Here is a 24,734-nt window from a genome sequence, read left to right as displayed (position 1 = left end):
GTTGGCATGGCAACACTGAAATAACGATCATTCATCCAACCCTATCGTCAAAGAGCCTATCGCTCTCGCTCTCTAACCTAACAGAAACGTATGTAAATAAACCTGTAAACAATACTGGTTTTCTATATTTCATGTTAGTGTTCAATTGATGGAATGTGTGTCACTTTTATAAATTAATTACCTATTTCATAGTAAATATTTTAGAGTAGGTACGTCCTATTTTAGATGAAACCGGACCGGTACGGTAGTGTCGATACATAGTTGAAGTAGAAACATGTTGAATTTTCTCTTTATAATTGCGTTATTAGTGATAAATACAAGAGCAGTTAGCTATGACAAAAACGGATATATTGTTTATTGTCCCTGTATGGGTAAGATTATCTTTATGATATCACCTTTTATGTTTATCAATCTTATGCTAACGCCACCCGGTTATAGGAGGTAGTTTATCATAACGTAGTGTAGGTATATACGCTAAATTGGCAGAGTTTTACTCAGGTCGATTGAAAAACTTTGTGATTATAACCATATAATCACATCATCAACATCAGACAATCGACATCAGTCGGGATTATATTTTAGCAGTGTTTTTCATTTCAAATCACCTCCTACCAATATCTTATTGACAATAAACAGTTTGGGAAATATTTATAAAGTTTATTATTCTGCACACAGTCACATGCTTGTGCAGGTGAAGAACCTGAACAAGTATCATGCTTGTCTGTGCTAGATGCCAATGTTGGCACTATAATGGTAGTTCACTATGGAATATGTAGATACCAAAAATATTAGGTACCTACCTACTTAATGCAAAATACATTTAGGCCAAAATCTATATCTTGAATTTATGTATATAAATACATAATTTATTTATAATTAAACTTTTAACTACTTAATGTTAGTCACCGCACATTAAGAATTTTTAGGCAACATAGTCATTTACATTAAAATGTTCCACCAAATTGCCCCTGCTTGATGCTTACTTTATTTTTCTGGACCTTACTTCAATACCAATATTAATAGATTTTACATAACATTTTATTAGTCAGTCAAGTAAATATTTTTTCTGATTAATAAATAAAAAAAAATATTAGGACAAATCACACAGATTGGAATAGCCCCAAAGAGACTTGTGTACTTTGGATACTAACTCAAAGATACTATATTTTATAACAAATACATATATACATAAACATCCAAGACCCGGGCCAATCAGAAAAAGATAATTTTCCATCATGACCCCACCGGGGATCGAACCTTGGACCTCTCAGTTCACAAGAACTTTACCACTGCGCCACCGAGGTTGTCATAATGTAAATGCCAAGCTATTTCTGAAATTATGAAAATCAACCATAACAATTAATAAATAACACAAGAATTGAAAATTTTCCTTAGATATTAATAAAATCAGATCAGACCACAACATAAAAAGTTAGAAATCAATTATGAAAACAAAATATTTTTTTGCACTCCTGAAGAAAATGTGGTAAACTTGGTTAAATATACTTCTGGTATTGATTGTGCAGCAAATTCGACACTAGTCAGCCAGTGACCATACTGTAATTTAGTATTTTGTTACTGTGGCTATATGGAAATAATTTTTTATCTTTTACAGGCAGATTTGGAAACCAAGCAGACCATTTTTTAGGTGCATTAGCATTCAGCAAGGGCATAAACAGAACATTAATATTACCTCCTTGGGTTGAATATAGATATGGAGAATCAAGGTCTATTCAAGTTCCTTTTGATACATATTTCAAAGTTGATTCCCTACTATTGTATCATAGAGTGGTCTCTATGGAATCGTTTATGGCAGACACAGCACCTGTTATTTGGCCAAAAAGTGAAAGAATATCTTTCTGTTATACCAAACGAGCAGGGGCAGAAACTGAAAGTTGTAATGCCAAGTCAGGAAACCCATTTGGGCCATTTTGGGACACTTTTAATATTGAATTTGTAGGATCAGAGTTCTATGGCCCTTTGAATTATGATGCTCATAATAAAGATATGATGAAAAAGTGGAGACAAAATTACTCCTCTGGAGATTGGCCAGTTATTGCATTCACAGGTATTGATATTAGATTAGTTTATTATGTGACAATTGGCCTCTGGCACGTGAGAATATAAATTGCACTGATTGGCAAAGTTATTATATTGACAATAAACAATAAAAAAATGCAAATAAATTACGAAATGTTAATTTAACAAACAGTTATTTATTACAAACAGAAATGTGATTACCTTTTACTTACCAAATTCTTATTTGACGACGCTGCCAGGTGCATCTTAGATGCACCTGGCAACGTCGCACTTGTCTTCAAAATTTCTTTGAGTAAATATAATTGGCACCACATCAAATCAAAAAGGCAAATATTTTTTCTCAATAACATGATTTTGTTTTTTTTTTTTGCAAACAGCTGAAATTTTATGCAAAGGGGAACCAAGAATCAATCTATCTATATTATGTATCTATTATACCTAAAGACAAAAAAGAAGAAACTAAATGCACAGCCAAAATCAGTGGCATTTTTCACAAGGTTCCTTTTGTGACGTAGGTACCTAAGTGAACACTGTGAAAAGGTTTTTACAAATTCGACCCCTTTTGAACAGACTTTGTAACAGATTTATAATAAACTTTCAATTTTGAAGTGACGTATATAAAAATTTAAACCTGCAGTAGTCAAAGTCTCTAAGGGGTTGCGAATTTAAATCCCAACATTATCAGTCAAGCGACGAACAACGAAAAATACGGGATAAAAAATTTGCTGAAAAATTGTTTCGATTCTATATTTTGTAAAGAAAATACATACAGGAGAAACAGGGCGTAAAAGCTACTTACCTACTTGTTAAAATAAATCGATACGTTAGTCGTCGCAGTGTAAAAGTACACTAAAATAGTAGTGAAAACCAGCATTAAATCCTAATAGAAACAAAGGTCAAAGCGCGTCCTGATTTGCGGAATTTTGTGAATGGGATCATGTTGGTTTGGACGAAGCAATCCCTCTCCGTCCAATATTTTTAAACCTGTGGTAGAGTACTTACATATTGTAAGCACAGGATATATAATGCTTTTATCTGTATTCGTAGACTGTAGGGAAGCTTACCGTATATTCTACCGCTAACTGTTCCAATGTAGGTACCTACGTTATGTACTCGTCATGTACACTTACATTATTTTATTTCTCCACAGGTGCTCCAGCGAGTTTTCCCGTTCAAAAAGAGAATATAAATTTACAAAAATATTTGTTATGGAGTGACGAATTTCAAACAAAGTCCAAATCGTTTATAAAAAAGAATATGAGTGGTGGTGGATTTTTAGGTATTCATCTTAGAAATGGCCCAGACTGGACCAAAGCATGCAAGCATGTACAAGATAGTCCTATGTTATTCGCTGCTCCGCAATGTGTTGGTTATAAAAATGAAAAAGGTCCACTTACATTATCTATGTGTCTTCCAGACAAAATGGATATAGTGAAGTAAGTTATTGAACATTATTACGAGTTATCATCATCATATCGAGTGTGTTATTGCTAGCACTGGTGTCAGATTTTGTTCAAGTCGCCTAAAGGCATCTGACCTGACTTTTACTACTTGCCGCCATCTAGTGGTGGCAGGTGGTCGCATACACACTATATATATAGTGGTGGTGGCACATACATAGCTGATTAGTAAAACTACGTGTACGTTACGTACACGTAGTTTTCATAGTTGCTTCCGGTGCACCACCACTACTTGCTTCCGGTAAAGGAAATCATCGTGAGGAACATGCACACTGCTATGTATGTGCCCCGCATAAAATATTGGTGCCTGTCGTGCTTTTTTTAACGGAAAAAAATATTTCTGCTGGAGCAACGTTTTCTAGCAAGAAAATTTTAAACATTTTTTGCTGGAGTAACGTTTTGCAAAATCGTGTTTCTCTTAAACCATTACAGGTACCTACGCATGTAGACTAAATATACACGAGTAGTTCTTGATTTGTGCTTATGGCACATATAATTAGATTTATGAAAATACTTATTATTTACGAGTGATCGCACATTTAAAAAAAACAGAAAATCCGTTATTGTATTATATAACTAAAAGTCTAAACGGCGTTATCATTAGTTTGACGTCAACATACAAGAAATCGGGTCAACCCAAAACGAAAACACGGGTGTGAACCAAAAGTTAGTGCCTATAATCAAAAAAGTCAGTAAAAAATATCAGCTTGAAATGTTTCGTATGTAAAAAGATAATAATAGAAAACAAAACATGCAAATAACGGCTGGTTAACCGACCAAATTCGAATGACTACGAAAAAGCGGCGGTTTCATATATAGCGATGACCTTCTTTATTGAACGTCTTAATCTTCACCGTTGCCCATACAGTCGTGTTCAAAGTTTTTTTGGCAATTCTTTTTTTCACCCGAGCGTAGGCTATATAATGACTCAATTTTTGAGGTTATGTAATAACAAATTAAATTCACCTTTCTAACATATCAAATATAAGAGCTACATACTTGATGTGGAGACAATTATTTTTATTCTCTTAATTTTGATTCTTAAAGTAATTATTCCATAAAATCACAGATTAAAATACCGATACATTTTCGACCACAAATAGTTTTATGATTTATTTGTACAATATAACCCTAGACTAAATAAATTCTGAAAATCCTTGTGACGTCCCTTTATACACAGCCTAGTTACATCGTAATAAAAAAATAAGTACATACAATAATCTGGATGTTTGTACTATTACCTACCGTTTGCTTATGTTTGTCTAAGTTATTAATGCGCATGTGCAAATTCACGAAAATAAATTCAATAACAAGTTCATATCTTTTTATTTGTCCGTTTTCTACTTTAGTGTACTTCTGCTAACACGTTTCAACTGGTACAGGACTAAAATTAAGAAGGCGATCGATATATACATATCGACGGTTTCGTAAGAAACCGTCGCTTTTTCGTAGCCATCCGAATTTGGTTGGATAACCAGCCGTTATTTGCAGGTACATCCGTTATTGAATATTATAATTCAATAAAAGTGTAGGTACATCCGTTATTGAATTATAATACTAAAAATCTAAACGACGTCATCATTAGTTTGTCGTCAACATATAAGAAATCGGGTCAACCCAAAACGTGCGGGTGTGAACCAAAAGTTAGTGCCCATAGTCAAATAAGTCAGTAAAATTATCAGCTTGAAATGCTTCGTACGTAAAAAGATAATAATAATCTCGAATCGAACTTGTGTTCAGGTGAACAAATTATATTTTCGCCGCACATATTTCCACACACATAAGCTATGTAACCATGAACAATGTTCCTCTCCGATTATTAGTTTAAAAATTTTCTCGCTAGAATAACGTTGCTCCAGCAGAAATCTTATTTTTTTTCAACAAAAAAAACTACAATAGGCTCAAATTTCTTATGCCGGGCACATACATAGCTGGTTAGGCACTAATTATACGTTCCACTCATACTTCTGTAGGAGATACTTTTTAGCTAGAGTAACGTACACGAAAACTACTATATATGAGTCAGATTGGTATACAAACTCATATGACACGAGTAGGATACTAACCTGAGACTTCAATCCATTACACCACCACCGCTTCTATTTATAATATATGTATACTTACCTATGTTAAGGCTAAACCCTAAAAGTGCGATTATACCTAGGTTTTTTTATGAGCTCCTTACTGTTTCCCTGGCTTTTCCCTCGCATGGGTGGACGAGGTCGGTTTTTGTGTATATTATTTTAGTGGTACCTTGGGTATATCCTTTATGCTAAGTTTATAGTTAATATTAATACTAAAAAGGGTGCTCGTTTAAGGTTTTCGTATTTGTCGCAATGGACGCTACTTTCTAGAAGTCTAATTTACTTGAAACTTCGCATAAAGGACTTAAGTACTCAAGGTATGTATATGCCGTATATCTTACCACTTCGTATAAGGTGCCTATGTTGTAATGTCATTAATTTATCTACATGCTCAGTCCATGGTACTGAACAACTTTTCGTATAGAAATTCCACAAGTTAGGTATTTAATTTTGTATAGAACAGCTGTTTTTTCTATTTCGGAGTTACCCCTATACTACAGAATTGTTCAGAATCATGGACTAGGCATGTTGAAAAAATATTGCCAATGTATTAAAAGTCACCCTATATTCTCTTGTTTCAGACAGATAAAGAGGGCTTTGAAAAAACTGAATGACATAAAATATATATTTGTTGCATCAGATTCAAATCATATGACAGATGAACTTAATTATTCCTTAAAGAGCTTTGATATAAAAATTGTTGTATTGCTGCCTTCAAATCCCCACCTCGACTTGGCAATACTTGGTCAGTCTAACTATTTTATTGGAAATTGTGTTTCATCTTTCACAGCTTTTGTGAAAAGAGAAAGAGACAGCAAGGGTTTACCTTCCGAATTCTGGTCATATCCATATCGTAAAAAAACGAAACATGATGAATTTTAATAGAAGACCTAATTGCACCAGGTACCTACCTATATAAAATATGTATTAAAATAAATAAACAAGCCTTTGTTTTTGTTTCATTGTTTATTCCACCACAGAACTAGATCAAGAGAGCCATGCATTGGTCCTTCCATCTTGACGCTTTTTTATTAGCGTTAAAATGGAGAGACCACGCGCTGATGTGTTATTTATATAAAAGTATAGTACCACAAATCTACTATTTGCCTTTTAGTAAACATATCGGTGCATACCTCTTTAAAGGCACAAATTATTTAAAAAAACTATGGTCCCTCCATCCTGTCGTCAAGATGATGGAGGGACTAAACTGAAGCTAAAAGACTGCTCCCTTAAATGTTTTTCCTAGGTATATAGTATTTTCATACCTTTATTCATTCTACCTTAGTACTTAGTATCAATTGGCCGAAACTTTTATTAAATCGAATCGAACGAATAATAATAGTTTGTCCTTCTATCTTGATGATTCAGTGATTTCACATAGTGTTATTCCGGATCCAATAGGTACTTGGTGTCGTATGACGACACATTGTGGCGAAAATATTTCCATAGTACACAGGGGCGAAACTTTAATGAAGCGACATTCACAAAGTCGAATAAAATGAGCACCGTTGATTTTGTACGAGGTATTCTTACTAATAAATATTATGGTGAGGTTATGAGGTATATTAAAATGAAACTGAAGCACCTAGTTTGTGTTTCATTTCACCTGAAGAGTAATATAATAATAAGTAATTTTAAAATATTTTTTTTTCACCGTAACTTGCGTGGTTTGAGCACATAGATCAACAAAGAAAAAAATCTTCGTTCGACGTCATTCAACATCAAGTATTTGGGACCCATTAAAATGCTATATAAATATATGCAGGTAAAACATTCGAGGGGGCAGTCTTTCAGTTTGGTGCCTCCATCTTGACGTCAGAATGGAGTGACTATCATTTTTCAAAATATTTATTAACATTAGATGGTCTTAGTAAAAGACTTAGTAGTTCGGCGTTTGTACTATTTAAACTTTCAAATGAATTAAACATAAAAGCGCTTCTTACAGCTTATCATGGTTTAGTGGAATCAATACTTAGATATGGAATAATTTTTTGGGGCAATTCGACGGATAAGGCTATAGCTTTTAAAATGCAAAAACGCTGTATTCGCGCAATGTTTACATTCCAAAGCACTGATAGTTGTCAGCCGTTTTTTAAAGAACACAATTCTTACATCTATCCGTCACTTTACATACTTGAGGTAGCAACATTTGTGAAAACCAATATTTATTTCCTCGTCTAGCTGATGTATTGAGGAATCATCGAGATATCTATCAATTATGCGTGCACCCATCAAAAACTGCTTTACTCGGTAATAGCATAGTATGTATGGCACCGAAAATTTACAACAAAATTCGAAATCAATATAAAAGCTTCAATTTAAATCTATTTAAAAAGCACCTCAAGTCTTTATTAACTGATAAATGTTATTATACTTTAAATGATTTCTTTAACACGTTGACCGCTAACAATATTATGAGCTAAGCCCCTGTGACGCATCTCCACGCGTTCCACTGACAGACTCGGATAGAATTTAGTGCTAGTATACATTATTTTTTTTTTTTGTTATTTGTAGTTGATAGCATGCTCCTCTTTATTTATTTATATTTGCATACCTATGTTCGGTAAAACATGTAGGTTTAATTCATTTTGACAAATAAATGTTTTCAGACTAAAAATACCTTCTACGCAATCGTGGTTGGTGATCGAGTTTAAAAGGAAGGATTTAGTGGATTATCTTGAAAATAATAACACTATTTTAGGTTATGTTCTGCACTATTTGGTCAACTGTGGTCATAAACTGATTTTGACTGCAGATCTTACCTGCATAAGTCCATATGTGAAGTGTTCAGAGACCGTTTACTGGCTCGAAAATTTTACACCGGTATCCGAATGCTGTTGTATATTTTCACAAACGAATGCTTACATAAGGAAAATATGAATAAAGTACTCTAAATAAACGTTTTCATAAGGCGGGAATGCTTTTGTTTACCAACCAAACAATGCTGCACTCTGGCGGGATAAATGCGCAGTATTACTCCCTATTCATAAATACTAAGAATATATATCAATAATATAAAAATAGGAGAATATAGTTCAAATAAATCACTTTTGAAGAGCGATATGTTTAGATAGAAAATGAATAAAAAATAAAATATTGTCTATTTCGGTGTTAAAGTCTAACATGTTTTTCAAAAGTAAGCTCTTATTTACATAGATATAATGTCGCCTTAGGTCATTTATGCCTAGGGGGTTTGAGATTTAAAGACAATTTTTATTTTTTTAATTGATTTCATTCACTTAGTACAAGTACTTACTAAATCCATGGCACATTTTTGAAAAACAGAAAAAAATTGCAGCGCCGAAAAATGAGAAAGCGCTGTGTGATCACTCGTAAATTATATAATTAAATCTAATTAATTGTGCCATGGGCACAAATTAAGAGCTACTCGTGTATATTTAGTCTACATGCGTACCTGTAAATTTTTAAGAGAAACGATTTTGCAAAACGTTACTCCAGCAGAAATCTCAGTATCCCCATAACTTGAACACGTACAAATTATATTTTCGCGGCAAATGCTTCCACACACATAAGCTACCTGACCATGAACAATATTTCTCTCTCTGATTATTAGTTTGCTAGAACAACGTTACTTCAGCAGAAATAGTTTTTTCCATTTAAACAAATGTTTTATGCCGGACACATACATAGCTGATTCAATCTTTTAGACCAAATACTGATTTAATTCTCTTAATATTTGTGATCTTTTATTTTAGTGCCCCTTCTATATCGAAAAAAAAATTGAGTAACCGCCACCGGGGCCCTTCGTTGTTAGGGACACGTGGGGTTCGAGAACTATTTATTCAATGCTCTTAAAACTTGGTTACTTTTTGTTTAGAGTTCAATCTGGAGGAAAAAATTAAATGTAAAACAGTTACCGCCAGCGGGGCCCTCCGTTCTTAACAAAGATAAGAAGTAGATAATTCTTTTCATTAAATAAAAATATGGTATCTGCCTCTTTCTAGTACTAACAGATTTTGAGCTAGTCCGCGGTCAGACAAAGGGTTCGTTTTTGCCATTTGGCTACGGAACGAAAAAACCAGGGACTATTGATATCAAATAAAAGCAGCAACTGATTACTAGTTTTATTAGGTTTGTAGATAGATAATGGTTTCGAAGTCACTAAATACAAAGTAAGAAAGGATTATAGTTATATATGTAGAAAAAAAACTTGAAATCTTTGGTTGATATGTTACAAATGTCAAAAACAAATGTATAATTAACAACAAACTAATGAAACCTAACGTAAACTAAGTAATGTATTTAATTCCAATGTTTTAAAAATTAATTACCAATCGGTCTTATTCATAAAAAATTACAGAAGTTTCTTCAATTTAATTAATATTATAACGGCAATCCAAAACATTAATTATTAAACTAATTATCTACTTATCATTGTTTAGAACGGAGGGCCCGCTGGCAGTAACTTTTTTTACATTTAATTTTTTCCTTTTCAGATTGAACTCTAAACAAAAAGTAACTAAATTTTGAGAGCATTATATACATAAATATGTGTCCCTAATAACGAAGGGTCCCGTTGGCGGTTTCTTAAATATTTTTTTCTATATAGGAGGGGCACTAAAATAAAAGATCACAAATATTAAGAGCACTAAATGAGCATTAAATCAGTATTTGGTCTAAAAGACTGTCGGGACCCGGGTTCCGCTGGACGTATGTGTACATAATTATAGGTTCTATTCATACAGTAAGAGATACGTTCTAGCTGGAGTAACGCACACTACTGAACTGCCCTGCACTTGAATCGAGTAATAGTTGACGGTAGGCCCCCTGGTTATAATATATGAGAAATTTCAAGATTGAGTAGGTAGATAACGCGTGAAGAATCAATATGCAAAATCGAATCTAATGCAAATGAATATTGTCGAATACCAACCTATATTACAAATGCAAAGCTGTAAACGGGCTGCTATCCTAATATCCCAATGCTGAAATGGAGGACCATACCTACCATTGACCCATACCTTTCATCCCGGAAAAATGACTTGTTCCCATGGGAAATATACGCAGGCGAAGCCAGGGTCAAAAGCTAGAGTATGTCCCTCCGACGCTCACAGAACTTGACACCTTTGATGAACGTATTTAAATAAAGTATAAGCTTTTACTTGGTTGTTTATTAAGCTATAAATGGAAATTACTAAAGTATGTTACCTCTTCACGCTCTATCTACTCAACCAATGTTGAAATGGAGGACTATACCTACCATTGACCTTTCATCCTGGAAAAAATGACTTGTTCCCATGGGAAATATACGCAGGCGATGCCGGGGTCAAAAGTTAGAATTGGTCCCTCCGACGCTCACAGAACTTGACACCTTCGATAAACATGTTTAAATAAAAGTATAAGTATTTACTTGGTTATTTATTAAGCTTTTACAGCATAAACCCTAGGAGGAAACAGAGACTTCTTCCTTATTTCTTTCCTGGTTTTAATTTTGGATTCATGTTTAGTCAATGCTTTTCGCATGGCTCTGGTCTTTTTGGGTCTTAAGTCCAAGGGTTTGTATTTCTTGTTTTTGTAATGATTGCGAAGGTTAACCTTCATCTTTTGGTGGTAGACAATGTAAACACGGGCGATTGCTTTTCTTACCACACGGCTAGAAAACAAAAGATATTCATTAATGAAAAATATGTAATAATTGTAATGACCAACTGCCATAAAACATGACACAGTCTAGTATAAAGAAATAACTAAATATTCATTATGTAGTAGTCATTCCATGAGTTACTGAGTATATAAAACTATTTATCTATTTTATTTTATAAGTTATTTTGAGATTAAAACCCGTATAAAATAACTTACAACAATGAATTTGTCCCACTAAATGCAAAAGTCAAACATTTGTTATTTGGATACCAAGGGAGTGAAGCCCCGGGGACATCTATGTAACCACTTTTTCACCTAATTTATGAAAACAGAAAATGAACACTAGCCCCTAATCTTGAAGACAGAATTAAAAATAATCAAAATATAACTTTGTTTCCAGAGCCATTAGCTTCAGGTTTGATGATTACATAGTGACTTGGAAACAACTTTATATTCTAACTAGAAATAGATAAATCCTAATGCTAACTACTAAGTACTATACCTATTATTTGAAAGTAGGCTAATTTGTTTATTTTTGAAAAATATCTGCTTAGGCAGGTATGTATAAGATCAGCAAAAACTAGTTTGTAATAACTCACATTTTTGATAACTTTGAAGCAACACCTCCAGTAACTTTGGCTACCCTGAGGCTAGTAAGCTCAGTTTTGAGCTCTTCCAGTTGTTTGAAGAGCTCTTTTTTGTCCTTAGTGCGCAATTCCGAGCACTTGACTTTTCCCTGAAATCAAAGAGGCAGCTTTATCAGGTCTTGTTCATATACTTAAGTTTATGTGTATATCTATATGGCTTTACCCCTCTTGTATTATTATATATTACTAGCTTCACCCCGGGGTTTCGCTCCCGTGGGAATTTCTGGATATAAGTACCCTATGTTATTCTAGGTTCTAGGTATATTCTACCCCTCTACCCAATTTCCTCACAATCGGCTTAATAGATTTCGCGTGAAAGAATAACATACATACGCACATTCAAACTCACAAACTTTCACATTTATAATATTAGTAATCCTACTATAATATTATAAATGTGAAACAACAACAAAACCCAACCGCCTCTTCACAACATAAAAATTTAGTTAAGCTCTGATTATAGAAATAGATGCAGTTGTAGATTACATATAACCAAAATATACTGTTGCTTTTAGAATAATAACAATTTAGTAAAAGATTATCGTTCTAAAAACAGATTTTAAATACGCACTAACCATCTTTGAAAACCGTCCTCACTTTCCACAAGTTTGACAAAAAGACGGAGTGTAGGGATGTGCGGCTGTAGTGTGATGTTCATCGAATTTCGATAATCATCGATGTTAACGATAAAACATCGATATTCCAGAATAAATATTGAAATAATGTATTTAGTACCTACTTCGTAGTACCTACTAATTTTATAGTTGTAGTTATAGGCCTACCATCAACTAACGATCAATTGTAGGGCAGAATCGGAACGCAAAGAAAAGATAAGGCTATACGATGTCGATATATTTTATCTCGTTTCAAGAGTTGCGTTCCGATATCAAATTTTTACCAGTTTGGGCAAAGAATACGCACTTTTTTGTTACTTAAAATTAAAATGTATATTATTATTATTATTGGCTTTGTAGATCTGAACGCCCTTATTAATTAAAGTTCCTTTATATTAAATCATTTTATTTCTCTTCTATTTCTATCTGCTACATTGTAACGTCTTACAAATTCAAACCATTTTTCACAACAACAATGTCACTCTATATGATAACCATAAACAATATAATAGAATATAACCTTTAAATGTGGTGGCTGTCCACTAACTTACTTATACTCAACACTCTTCCTCAGACATCACATTTAAAATTCCTAACTTAGCAACAAATTCTTTTAAACAAAACTTACTAACAGGCTTCGTAAAAATATCAGCTAATTGGTTATTAGTACTTATATATTCAACTTTAACAAAACCTTGCTCAACCTTTTGTTTTATAAAATTATATTTAATTTCTAAATGCTTCAGTTATCTTTGATCATAAGTTTGAACAGATTTAATGGTGCTTTGATTATCTTCAAAAATTTTAAAATCCTTTACTTCAATATTTAAACCATTTAAAATCTTAATAACAAAACCAGACTCAACACAAGCTTCACAAAGTGCTATCAATTCTGCTTCCGTCGTACTTAAAGCTACTACAGATTGTTTTTTAGATTTCCATACAACAGTGTTACCAAAAATTAAAAACAAATAACCAGTAGTTGATTTCCTATCAACGTCTCTACCCCAATTTGCATCAGCAAAACCAACTAATTAAATATTATTACAATTCTTATAACATAAATCATAATATAAAGTTTGTTTAACATATCTCATAATTCTTTTCAAAGCTTTCCACAAAGTCAAATTTGGTTTAGATTGATATCTGCTATTGAAAGAAAAAAGAAAGCTTATTTTGAGTTTTATAATTAAATACAAACAAGTGAGCTGTCCAAAAATCCTGTGGAAAAATCTTAAAAATAATGTCTTACCTCCTAAACTTAAAAATTATTTACCTGGCCATCTTTCCTACCCCGAAGAAATCATCAAACATTTCATTAACCCATCCAAATTCTGTAGGTAACATGCACAATTCGTCCTCTTATAACTTTGATATACTTGCAAGTGGCTTTTCTTTCAAACTCCATCCTGTGACCCCAATAGTTATTTCCCAAATACTTCAAAAACTCAAGTCGAACGCTCAGAGTTGATCAAATATAAGAGAGAGACATGATCTTATAAACCCTACCGTATTCTATATTACCTCAATCATTAACACCTCTATTACTTCCTCTACTTTCCCCGATTCTTTGAAAACTGCTATTGTTAGGCCTCTTTCCAAAAATTCCAACCCTCTTACAATTAGTATCCTTTCTATTTTCTCAAAAATTGTAGAATTTTAGGTAGTTCAATTACAATTAACTGAGTTTTTGGAATCAAACAATATTCTCCCGCAGGCCCAGTCTGGTTTCAGAAAAAAACATAGTACAGCTACTGCTTTAATTGATGTCACTAGCAATATTTTAGAAGCTCAAGTTACAGGTATGGTTACAATTCTAGTCCTTCTTGACTTTTCTTCTCGTGCGTTTGATACAATAGATACCCCTCTCTTACTTTCCAAACTTGCTGCCTATGGGTTCGAATAATCTACCATCCAATTTCTTCACTTTCCTCTTCAGTTAACAAAGTTGTTCCCCAGGGGTCTATTCTGGGACCTCTGCTTTTCATACTATATATGTCCGATATTTCCACTTCAAACATGCCAAATTCCATGTTTACGCAGACGACAATCTTTCAAACCAGATCAAGTTCAATCAGCCGTAACTAAGCTAAACAGCGATCTTGAGCACCTGTACCAATGGTCTAATCTTAACGGCCTTCATTTAAACCCAAAAAAAATCGAAATGTATGATTCTTGGTACTTTTCATTAAATACATGAAATTCAGTGGCAATCGCCATAAATCCTCATAAATGGAGAACCTTTAAATTGTGTTTCGGAATCTCGTAATCTAGGTTTGCTGATGGATTCTGAACTTCGATTTCATTCACACATTGTAGAAATAGCACGAAATTGTTTTTACCGCCTTAAACTGTTACAGAAAATCAGAAAATCTTTAATTTTGTCCAAGTTCAATTATGCTGATACCGTATATGTTCCTCGTCTTTTAGCGAAGACAAAAACATTGATTCAAAATGTCCAAAATGCAATGCATGCACACGCTTTTGTTTAAATATTCCGCCACGAAATCAAGTATCAAGTATACCTTTCATTAACTCCGCCAAAATACTTAATATGTCGTCCCAACGTTATATTCACCCATCCACTCTTCTCTTTGGCGTTATTAAAAATCAAAAACCATTGTTTGAAAATTTAAATTGGTCCATGAGATTTCGCCTTGGTCTTCTCATTGTTAAGAGCCACAAATTAACAGCATTTAAGGGAAGTTTTAAATGCGCCGCAACCAAAATCTGGAGTAATCTGCCCTGCACTATGGTTTCTGCCACAGCAACATGCCGAGCTGGCCGCCTTTTCGACAATTATTATTACTGTATTGTTAATTTTAAGTCGCATAGTTGTAAGTTTATGTAATTTTTTGTCGAATAAAAATATTTTCTTTCTTTCTTTCAACTGTGGTCATAAACTGATATAAACTTGATTTTAACTGAAAATCTTACCTGTATGAAGTTTATATTTTAGTAAGTCTTCACGTGTGAAGTGTTCCGAGCTTCTTTTCGACCGTTTACTGCCTCGAAAATTTTACAGCGTGAGGCGTATTCCACAGTTTTCGAAGTTTTTTTATCTTATGGTAAACGACTTTTCCCAATATTTCGGCACCCGAGTGTTGTATATTTTCACAAACGAATGTTTACATAATGAAAGAATTAATAAAGTACTCTAAAATAAACGTTCTAATCGACATAGCAAAAGGCGGCACAGCTTTTGTGTACCATACAGTGCTGTACTCTGGCGGGATAAATGTGCAGTAATACTCATCAATCTCAACCACAGAGTACTTTCTATTTTGATCTCAACTTTGACGTTGGCAAAATCATCGTTTTGGCGAACGATGGAGCCATGAAACTTAAAAAAAAGATATAGGTGTACCTATAAGTGTATATAGATTGGGTACCTAGGTACCTAGGTTATCTAGTACCTACCTACCGTACCAAAGTTCTGTGTTCTGTGACCTAACCTAAACACAACAGAGTCACTCAAAATCAAGCCTTGGAGTAAAAGCCTAAAAATAATAGGTACCTACTTTTTGAGTTTAATTAGGTTATTCTAATATTTGTAGCATGAATGAAAATCGTTCAATTTGTTACGAAAAGTCTTTAGAGTATTGGGCAGATATACCACCTACTATAGATGGAGTACTAGGAGGATTTGGTTATATTTCGCAAGTAGATGTACAGGGATCAACATTATTTTTAAAAGCACTATTTTCATCACGAAATCCACCCTCTACTCAGACAGCTCTAGACTGTGGTGCCGGAATTGGAAGAATAACAAAACATGTTTTGATTCCCCATTTTAACAAGGTAGATGTAATTGAACCCGATGAAAAGTTTATAAAAGAAATTCCGGAATTCGTTGGCCCAATGAAAATCAAGTTGGGGTCTTTGTACAAGCTAGGCCTTCAAGAATTTATTCCTGATAAGAAATATGATGTTATTTGGAATCAGTGGGTTCTTGGATACCTAACAGATGATGACTTAGTTTCCTATTTGATACGCTGCAAGTAAGTTTATTTATATTTAATTTATATACCTAATGTATCCTTAAGTTTATTTACATTTAATTTATATCCTAATGTACTTAAGAGTTATGACATTAGTTTGAATGGAAATTTGAATTTGAATTTTTCTCTTTTTTTTTGTTTATTTCTTCTAACATACACACTATATTGTTTCGATAATGTATGTAACATACTGATATGGTTTTGGTAGGTATTAGTTTAGGCCAGAAATCTATTAACCTGTTATTTTAATAGCATAAGTAGGTACCTATTTATAAGTAAAGTACTGTGGAATTGTACTTCTTCTGCCATGCTGAAATAGGGTTTAGGTGTGATAGGTGTTGGGGGAGGGGATGACAAGGAAGCGGAAGCAAGATATTTAATAGGCATAGTTCTTGCATATGGGTTATCTTTTGTTGGCACAGGCAACCTCCCGCTTCAATTTCTTGATTTATCAATTTAACATCACAGTTACTTTACTATAACAGATACTATACCAACATATGTGATATAATAGTAAATAACAGTGATGACATATTTGAGGATTACATACTTGTTATATTTATAAGTAAACTTATTTCAAAAACTATTACAAATGGTTTGCACAAATGAGAGTTGGCACTGTTAAAGTTAAAGCACTAAGGCGGTAACCTCTAAAAAAACCTCAAATAAAAAAAAAGAAAATAATATTAGACATTGTCAGTTATCATGCAAAAATAAAGCTCTGCAATAGGTAATGTGACCAGCACAAATAAACAGTAAAATTTTTGTCAAGCATGGATACTTCAAGGATTACTGGAATATTTAATATTGGGTTGTTGGATGGAAACGAAAATTGGGATACTTGAAAATATAAAGTTATCTGCTTACATCAAACGGTACCTCAGCCCATCCAGAAACCTATTCTGCCTGACATCAGAACTGGATTTAATGGCATAGATGACGATATGGCATATAATTTATATATGAGCTTTTTCAGCTATACAAAGGTTTGGCAGATGATATAGCCACTCATATGTCAAAGTTATAGAACATATGGACAATGTTTTTATATCTGTGATCTGGACACATTTAACTAAAGAGATTAAAAAGGATATGATAGAGAAGTTACTCATATGCAAAATAACCGATTATTCCGAACCTGACCCGAAATCATTTTATTAATATTGTTTATTAATAATGTTGATTCTGTGATATTTTAATTACTAAATTATTAATGAGGGAAAAGAAATACCGAAGAAATGGTAAGGTGAGGGACAGTTTAGAAATATTAAATTTACATTCAACACTATTTTTATACATTTTGTAAATGTATCATTAATGATGTGAAAAAAATTTTTATAAGTATATTGATTATTCAATAATTATGTTGATTCTGTCATATTTTAATTAGGTGTTTCAAATATAACTCTGATTTCAATTTATAGTTAATTCGTTTTGTCATTATTATTAGACTAGGTTCAGCTAAATAATATTTTCATATTGTTTAAAAGCCTTTTTTCTTATTTTTAGAAACGCCTTGGCAGAAAATGGAGTAGTTGTGATTAAAGAAAATGTGACCACATCTGGAAATGTTGAAAAGGATGAAGTAGATTCATCTGTGACAAGATCTTTAAAACAATACTTGAAATTGTTTAAGACCGCACACTTAAAGAGAATAAAACAGTCAAAACAAACAAATTTTCCAAATGGAATATACCCTGTGTATATGTTTGCGTTAGTACCAATTCCAGAAGATCAAACTGTGACAATCCAGGAGATATCAGAGGGCTCACTAGAAAATCCTTTGTCTACAGTACTGTAATCTAATTCATAATAAAGTTATGAGAAAATATAAGTCTAAGGGCAATTAATGGACCTATAAGTACAATGTTCAGTAGGTATATTGTTAGAATATCAGAATTATATCAGGTAAAATATTTAATACAACAGAAAACTGGAACGAGAAGTATTTACATAATGGGCTGTTCACTGTTAATATTCCCAGTTGTTCTCATTGAGTGATCATTATGAAAAACCCTTAGATTAGGAAATTATAAATACTCTTTATTAAACTATGCTTTCGACAGTGGTTATGTCATGATATAACCACTGTCGGAGGCATAATGTACATTTATAAAATATACGTACATACACGGAAACTGCACATAATGTTCTCGGTAACGTTCTCAAGAGCGGAAATCGAGAAATTAATTAATCCTTCCTATTCGCCTCATTTTGAACATCTGGGAGCTTACCATCTCTTAACGCGATCCAATTTACGACCTAAACTGAGCTGCATCGCAAATTCATCATTCATCGACTTAATGGAAATCATCGATGGTAGGCATCTGTAGATAAATTGGACTAAGGACTCTGCACTGCATGGCCACCTTCTGATTATTGTTGTGATATCATATTATTGTAATATGATATCACAACTATGAAATAAATATGTTCATGGTTGTATGACAACCATGACAACATTTCATTTTTTGATATAATGTAGCATGCACAAGGTAATCTTTTGATTTTCAGATATCGTTGTTGAATATTAATTGAAATAAAAAGTAATTTCTGAAAATTATACCAAAATCGCACAGATATTTAAATTGATAATCATCTCTTAATGCGTTTTGTAATAGTTGATGGTGCTTATTAATACTACCTTAGCCTGGTTGTATCGTAAAAAAAAACTGTCAACACCAACACAACAACAACAACTACAACCACGTGACATAAAGTTCACTTTTTTGATAGATACACGACATTGACAATTGTGATGACGTGTGATGACTAAATATTTTAATTGAGGAGCCAGTTACAATACAACATATCTTCCAAACCACTCATTTTGAGTAACTGACTCTTATCCTACAATTCATATGTACTTATTACTAAACTAGCTGATGCCCGCGACTTCGTTCGCGTGGCCGAACAATTTTTGGTAAGGAGTCAAAATTATTAGAGAAATTTAACTGTACAGACAAAGCGTTACGATACCTATACAGAAGATGCTCATACGAATGAAATATATATTTCCTATAGTTTAGCTGGACCATTATGACTCTTCTTCAGGTGTTCCAGATTTTCGATTTTTATACATCAACAGGAAATGCTCATCAGGCTGAACAACTTTTGTTAAGGCGTCATTTCTTTAATTCCTATAGTTTCGCTGGGCTAGATATTCTAGATATTCAATTTTTATACCTCAACAGAAAATGCTCATCAGACTGAACAACTTTTATTAGGGCGTCATTTCTATATTTCCTGTTGTTTAACTATGCCATATTGGGTCTACGTGTTCCAGATCTTAAATTTTTATACCTTAAAAGAAAATGCACATCAGGCTGATCAACTTTTGTTAAAGCGTCATTTCTAGTTTGTCTGGACCGTCATGGGTATGCGTCAGGTGTTCTAGATCTTTTGTTTTTATATCTCAACAGAAAATGCTCATCAGGCATCAGAACAACTTTAACGTAATTTCTATATTTCCTATAGTTTAGCTGTACCATCATTGTTCTCCATCAGGTGTACCAGTTTTCAAAATCATTTATACCCTATACGTTGCCCTTAATAGCTATAGTAGCATATCCGTCAAGTAGTTGCGAAGACTAGCGTGTGCAAACAGACAGACATACATACAATTCTTTTTTTTTCAAATTTTTTGTTTGTTACTATGACTATCGCCTAATTTTGTTTTTATGTAAATATATTCAATGTACAGGTTTCTTTTTCTACTGTTTTATTATATGTATTGATGATAAGGAAATCGGGCTTTAATTGAGCTACTGCTTCTCTAAGAATGACGAGATGTATGTATATGGTCTGAGGAGCCATACATACATATAATGTATGGAAACAGTTTAAATTTGTAATACCATCTAACTCAAATTTCATTTTCAAACTGCTCTCAAATACTACAATATCATACCAAATAATGAAAAATATTCAACCACTATGTTTCCAGATACGCGATAGCTCCTCATTTAGACTGAGGAGCCACCTTTATATTTATGAACGGAAATGAAATAAAATGAACGGGTTAAAAATGAAATGTTTGAATTACATAAAACAAGTCCAGTCTGTCTGTTTGCAATAAACTCAAAAACTGATGCATGGATTATCAAGCGGTTTTCACCAATAGATAGCGTGATTCCAAAGTAAGGTATAATTTATTATGATTTTCTACGTGCGACGCCGGTACAGGTCGCTAGTACATAATAATAACAAAAATAGAAATAAGTATAATTTATTGCATCCAAGGCACCATATTATTTGAATATCCATAATTTTATACTTACTAATCCTACTTTATATTTTAGGAGGTAGACTGGTATTATGTATTCTGGAACTACAATAAGGTAAGTATTATCTCGAAAAGTTCACGGGAGCGGAGTGCCCAGAAGTCCCGGACGGTCCATGGCCCAGGGCACAGCTTGAAGTTTGCACTATAGATGCGAAAGTTTGCTATTATATGATAAATCGCTGCACCGATGTGAATTAGCTAGTTGAGTGCTCACCCTTACACTCTAAAGAAACTACACACCAAGAATTTTCTTGGCAGTGTGCAGGGGCGTAGCTATCGGCGTATCATTGAAACGGGCCCCCAAGCTACTAGAGCCCCCAACGTTGGTAAGCAAAAAATGGGAAAATGTTATCAACAATGTCACTTTCTCATGCTTCCCAGAAAAAGCATCATGTACCTATAGAACTTCAGAAATGACAAATGTAAAAAAAATCAAATTTGAAGTCCTTGGGTTTAGGTACCACTACCTATATTCAGATTAAAATAAGTCATATGGAATAAAAAAAGTATTGAATTTATTCACATTTATTGGAAAAAAAAACAATTCAATATTCACTTACAAAAATCAAATTGTTGGGCAACACATTTTGAAAGTTTAAACTGTAATAGCCAGAGATTTAGTTGTCAGTTACATAGTTATTAATGGAGCAATATTTTTAGTATTGTATGGAACTGAAGGCTGAACTGTGCTACGTGTTTTATTTTTCATTGTAGCTCCTCTGTTCCCGAAGGAACGATATTAACGGGGCGAAAGCTAAATCATTATATAAGTAATTCAATTCTAAGCGTTGGTAATTGGTCCCTTTTCACTAAACATATAATTACAATGTTCTCACGTTTGTTATGTACATGATTCAGAGACATTTTATGTATGAAAACGCAGGTGACCCTTTGCATGTTGCATTAAAATTAATAATAATCGCAAAATGCCAGTTTTCCACCTTTTTTCACAAAATCTCAAATACAGAGTCCCCGTCTGTGCGCTGAAATTAAAATTTTGGGTATGTACGTATACTTAAGTACACGGCATTTTTTCTAGGCGCATTGTAAAAGCTTAGGCGACATTCAGCCATCTATCATATGAGGTGACTTACTGTTTAATTAAATGTAATTAACGTTTAAATTGGTAAAAAAAATGCATGTATTAATTATTACACATCGTATCTTCGAATAGGTGCAATATCTAACTTCAAATTGTTTAACCTGATGTAATCTCTTATATAATGTCGATCATTTTCAGATAGTAAAGACCAACTTTCAAGCTCTACTAAAACCTCTAAACTCATACACGTTTGTATTATACGCTCTACTGAATTAAGTGTTAAGAAATCGGATTGCATTACACGCAATTCTTTTAAATAAATAAATGGATTTTTTTCCAATATATTAAAAATAAACTCATCTGAAAGTTGAATAGCTGTTCCTATATGAATAAATTCGGCATTCAAACAGTTTGTTAGTATAAATAATAATTGTGCATCAGTACAAGTGGAAATAATGGTTACTCTCTTTAAGTTTCTAAAAGGTAATATTTCTAGTTTCTTAGTATACAATGAAGTATGTTGTATAAGCGTGCAGTTGTATAGAGTGAAGTTTTCCAACAAAGGGCACATTTGGCTAATGTACATTAAAGCATTCAAATCTATTTGATCCACATGCTCAAGGTGTAAACTTGTAATATTGCAACCTTTTACATGTAGAACTTGTTTGATTTGATCGGCATAGAAATCGCATGACAATAGTTTCATCTCTCGGAGATCTTTCAGTCCAACAAGAACCATTAAATCACTCTGTAAAGTATTATGAAACACGGTCATACTTCGTATATAGGGACACATCTCCACAGCTAGCTGTAACTGATGAAGTGTCGAATATCTACTAACATATACTTTTAAATTAAAAACTCGTTCTTCCCAATTAGATATGTTAATGTTTTCTAATATAGATCCAATTTCGTCACATCTTCCGATATCCTCCAAGTTTTTACACCTTAAGAGCAGTGTTATAAAACCCTCGGCAGTAACAAATGTTCTATATAACTGAATGCTTCTCAATTTTTTTAATTTCGATATTATGTGAATACTATCATTTGTTATACATTTGGAACATGAGATATCTAATTTTTCGATCAGCTTACAATTTTCTGCAATGCATTTCAGAATATTATCAGTGCAGTCATAATTTATAAAAAGATATTTTAAGCGATGCAGTTCTTGCAAAGATTTTATAACAGCCTCCTCCATGTCTGCTGTTTTCCAGCCACCAGACAGCGAGCCAAGATTCAAGTACACGAGTCCTTTGAGCATAAACAATTTAGAATAAAAGCTATGTCGTAACATTTTAGGAATATTATCAATAGAAAGAAATGTAAAATATTTTGTGAATAACACTTCAGCCATAACAACGATAACATTAATCTGACTAACAAACTTTCCCATCGAACCTCTGAAACCCAAAGATCTTTTAGTTTTTTCCAGAAGATCTGACAATGCTCTTATTACTTCATGAGCTAACAAGTCGTGAAGCATCCAAGGTACGTTACTTCTTAGACGGCTTCGAACAACATTAACATGATTCGCTAATGTCTCATGTGCACCATTAATATTTTTTTGAGCTAAAGCAGCTATAGGAATCATGTTTATTTCTGCTTGTAATGCTACCCAATCGCCCAATTTGCTAAGGGATAAACTCTCCAACTTTCTTGGCTGTTTATGACGAGTGTCACAATCTGGACAATTCACAGTTTGTGAATCGCGAAACATGTTCACCTGAAACAATAGGTATAAATAGTCATATTTTCATCAACCAAAAACTAGAGTAGGTAGGTATTATTTAGTCCAGTATGTATATGTTGTTATAAATATGTGTGTTATCTGATCGCGATACTACCATCCCTATATCAAACATATTTATCAGTTGTTTGTTGTTTTTATTATTATAAAGTACCACCTATATCTCACGCAGAAGATTGCCATTTTATTTATTCTTTAAAGCAAAAATAAGAAAATCGGTCATAAAAATAATATACAACGTCATAAAACTCCTAATTAGTTGATGTACCTTAAATACATATGTAGTTACGTACCTTTATATTTCTCACACAAAATGAGGCCTGGGCTGATACTCAATGTTGATGTTCAATAAAATATTATCTAAGAAGTGAAATCTAATGAAACAGCACTACCGGCACATATCTACTGGGATGGGTACTATTATTAGACGTATATTTTTATCTCGTTCAAACGTGTGTATATGTGTTGTAAGCGTTTCCACAACGATACAAGTAGGTAAGGAGTAAACTGAAGTAAAATATATCTACAAGAACAAATTTAAAGAAAAAAAGGATGCTGACTCAAATCCTGAAACTTAGTAAGAGGGTTTGCTTAGGTTTGTAAGTAGTTAGGTAAGCACTAAGAAGTCAAAACCTGCGAGAACAAAAAAAATGTATCATAGAATCGAAAACGAATCCGGAGTACATATAATCATGGGGTCACGAGTAGGTACTCTTGCGGTCTACTCACTCACTCGCTAGACCGATCATCAAGTCACTTCTAGCCATGGAATTAGTAAGTACTAATAAGTGTTCAAAAAAAGTGCTTCAAATTTAGAATACCTACAATTAGTGTTTAATTAATGTACAAATCAAGGAAAAACTTAAAATATTTTGCAAATTTCAGTCTAGTTGTCAAGATACGCCAATTGCATAAAAAATGCTTTTGTAATCCCATATATAAATATATAGGGTTACAAAAAGTTACAATTGCTGTACCATTATAGGTCGCGCAGCCAATTAAAGCCAAAATTATTACCACAATGCCCGTCCGCAATCCTGAGGTTCTGGGTTCGATTCGCAGCGCGGGCAAATATTTGTACCTTTAATCACAAATATTTGCCTGCGGTTCTGGGGTTGTTGTTTATGTCCATTGGATCCGCGATGCAAGCTTAGTGCTTCGTGTGAGTCGTTGTTGTTCATTTATTTTTTCCTTCGAGCTAGATTGA

The 24,734-nt window shown here is 33.3% G+C and overlaps 4 protein-coding genes across 6 annotated transcripts; 2 read left to right on the top strand and 2 right to left on the bottom strand.

Annotated features, from left to right (window-relative positions):
* The first annotated feature begins 23 nt into the window (after positions 1 to 23).
* On the top strand, positions 24 to 6,533 carry O-fut1 (O-fucosyltransferase 1). 2 transcript variants are annotated; one of them, XM_053746494.2, is made up of 5 exons: positions 24 to 371; positions 1,616 to 2,068; positions 3,191 to 3,476; positions 5,819 to 5,901; positions 6,166 to 6,307. In XM_053746494.2, exons 1-5 carry the CDS (start codon positions 275 to 277, stop codon positions 6,171 to 6,173), a joined length of 927 nt encoding a protein of 308 aa, XP_053602469.1. In that variant the 5' UTR covers positions 24 to 274; the 3' UTR covers positions 6,174 to 6,307. The 2 variants fall into 2 exon arrangements, with proteins under 2 accessions (XP_053602469.1, XP_053602458.1); XM_053746483.2 differs by lacking the exon at positions 5,819 to 5,901 and having other exon boundaries at positions 25 to 371; positions 6,166 to 6,533.
* A 4,415-nt stretch (positions 6,534 to 10,948) lies between these two features.
* Positions 10,949 to 12,567, bottom strand: LOC128670674 (large ribosomal subunit protein uL29-like). The gene is made up of 3 exons (XM_053746532.1): positions 12,411 to 12,567; positions 11,788 to 11,924; positions 10,949 to 11,198 (listed from the first exon to the last, which is right to left on the bottom strand). The coding sequence occupies exons 1-3, from the start codon at positions 12,411 to 12,413 to the stop codon at positions 10,967 to 10,969; spliced, it is 372 nt and encodes a 123-aa protein (XP_053602507.1). The 5' UTR covers positions 12,414 to 12,567; the 3' UTR covers positions 10,949 to 10,966.
* A 3,146-nt stretch (positions 12,568 to 15,713) lies between these two features.
* Positions 15,714 to 19,013, top strand: LOC128670670 (N-terminal Xaa-Pro-Lys N-methyltransferase 1-A-like). Its single transcript, XM_053746519.2, has 2 exons — positions 15,714 to 16,450; positions 17,960 to 19,013. The coding sequence occupies exons 1-2, from the start codon at positions 16,008 to 16,010 to the stop codon at positions 18,249 to 18,251; spliced, it is 735 nt and encodes a 244-aa protein (XP_053602494.1). The 5' UTR covers positions 15,714 to 16,007; the 3' UTR covers positions 18,252 to 19,013.
* Positions 19,014 to 21,244: 2,231 nt separating this feature from the next.
* On the bottom strand, positions 21,245 to 24,655 carry LOC128670629 (uncharacterized). Of its 2 annotated transcripts, none has more exons than XM_053746457.2 (2): positions 24,545 to 24,655; positions 21,245 to 23,503 (listed from the first exon to the last, which is right to left on the bottom strand). In XM_053746457.2, exon 2 carries the CDS (start codon positions 23,495 to 23,497, stop codon positions 21,887 to 21,889), a length of 1,611 nt encoding a protein of 536 aa, XP_053602432.1. In that variant the 5' UTR covers positions 23,498 to 23,503; positions 24,545 to 24,655; the 3' UTR covers positions 21,245 to 21,886. The 2 variants fall into 2 exon arrangements, with proteins under 2 accessions (XP_053602432.1, XP_053602424.1); XM_053746449.2 differs by having other exon boundaries at positions 23,821 to 24,644.
* Between the last annotated feature and the right edge of the window lie 79 nt (positions 24,656 to 24,734).

Source organism: Plodia interpunctella, chromosome 1 (assembly GCF_027563975.2).
Source record: "Plodia interpunctella isolate USDA-ARS_2022_Savannah chromosome 1, ilPloInte3.2, whole genome shotgun sequence".
Classification (NCBI taxonomy): Eukaryota; Metazoa; Arthropoda; class Insecta; order Lepidoptera; family Pyralidae; genus Plodia; species Plodia interpunctella.
The sequence above is the reverse complement of the archived record's forward strand: the minus strand, read 5'-3'. Positions and strand labels throughout refer to the sequence as shown.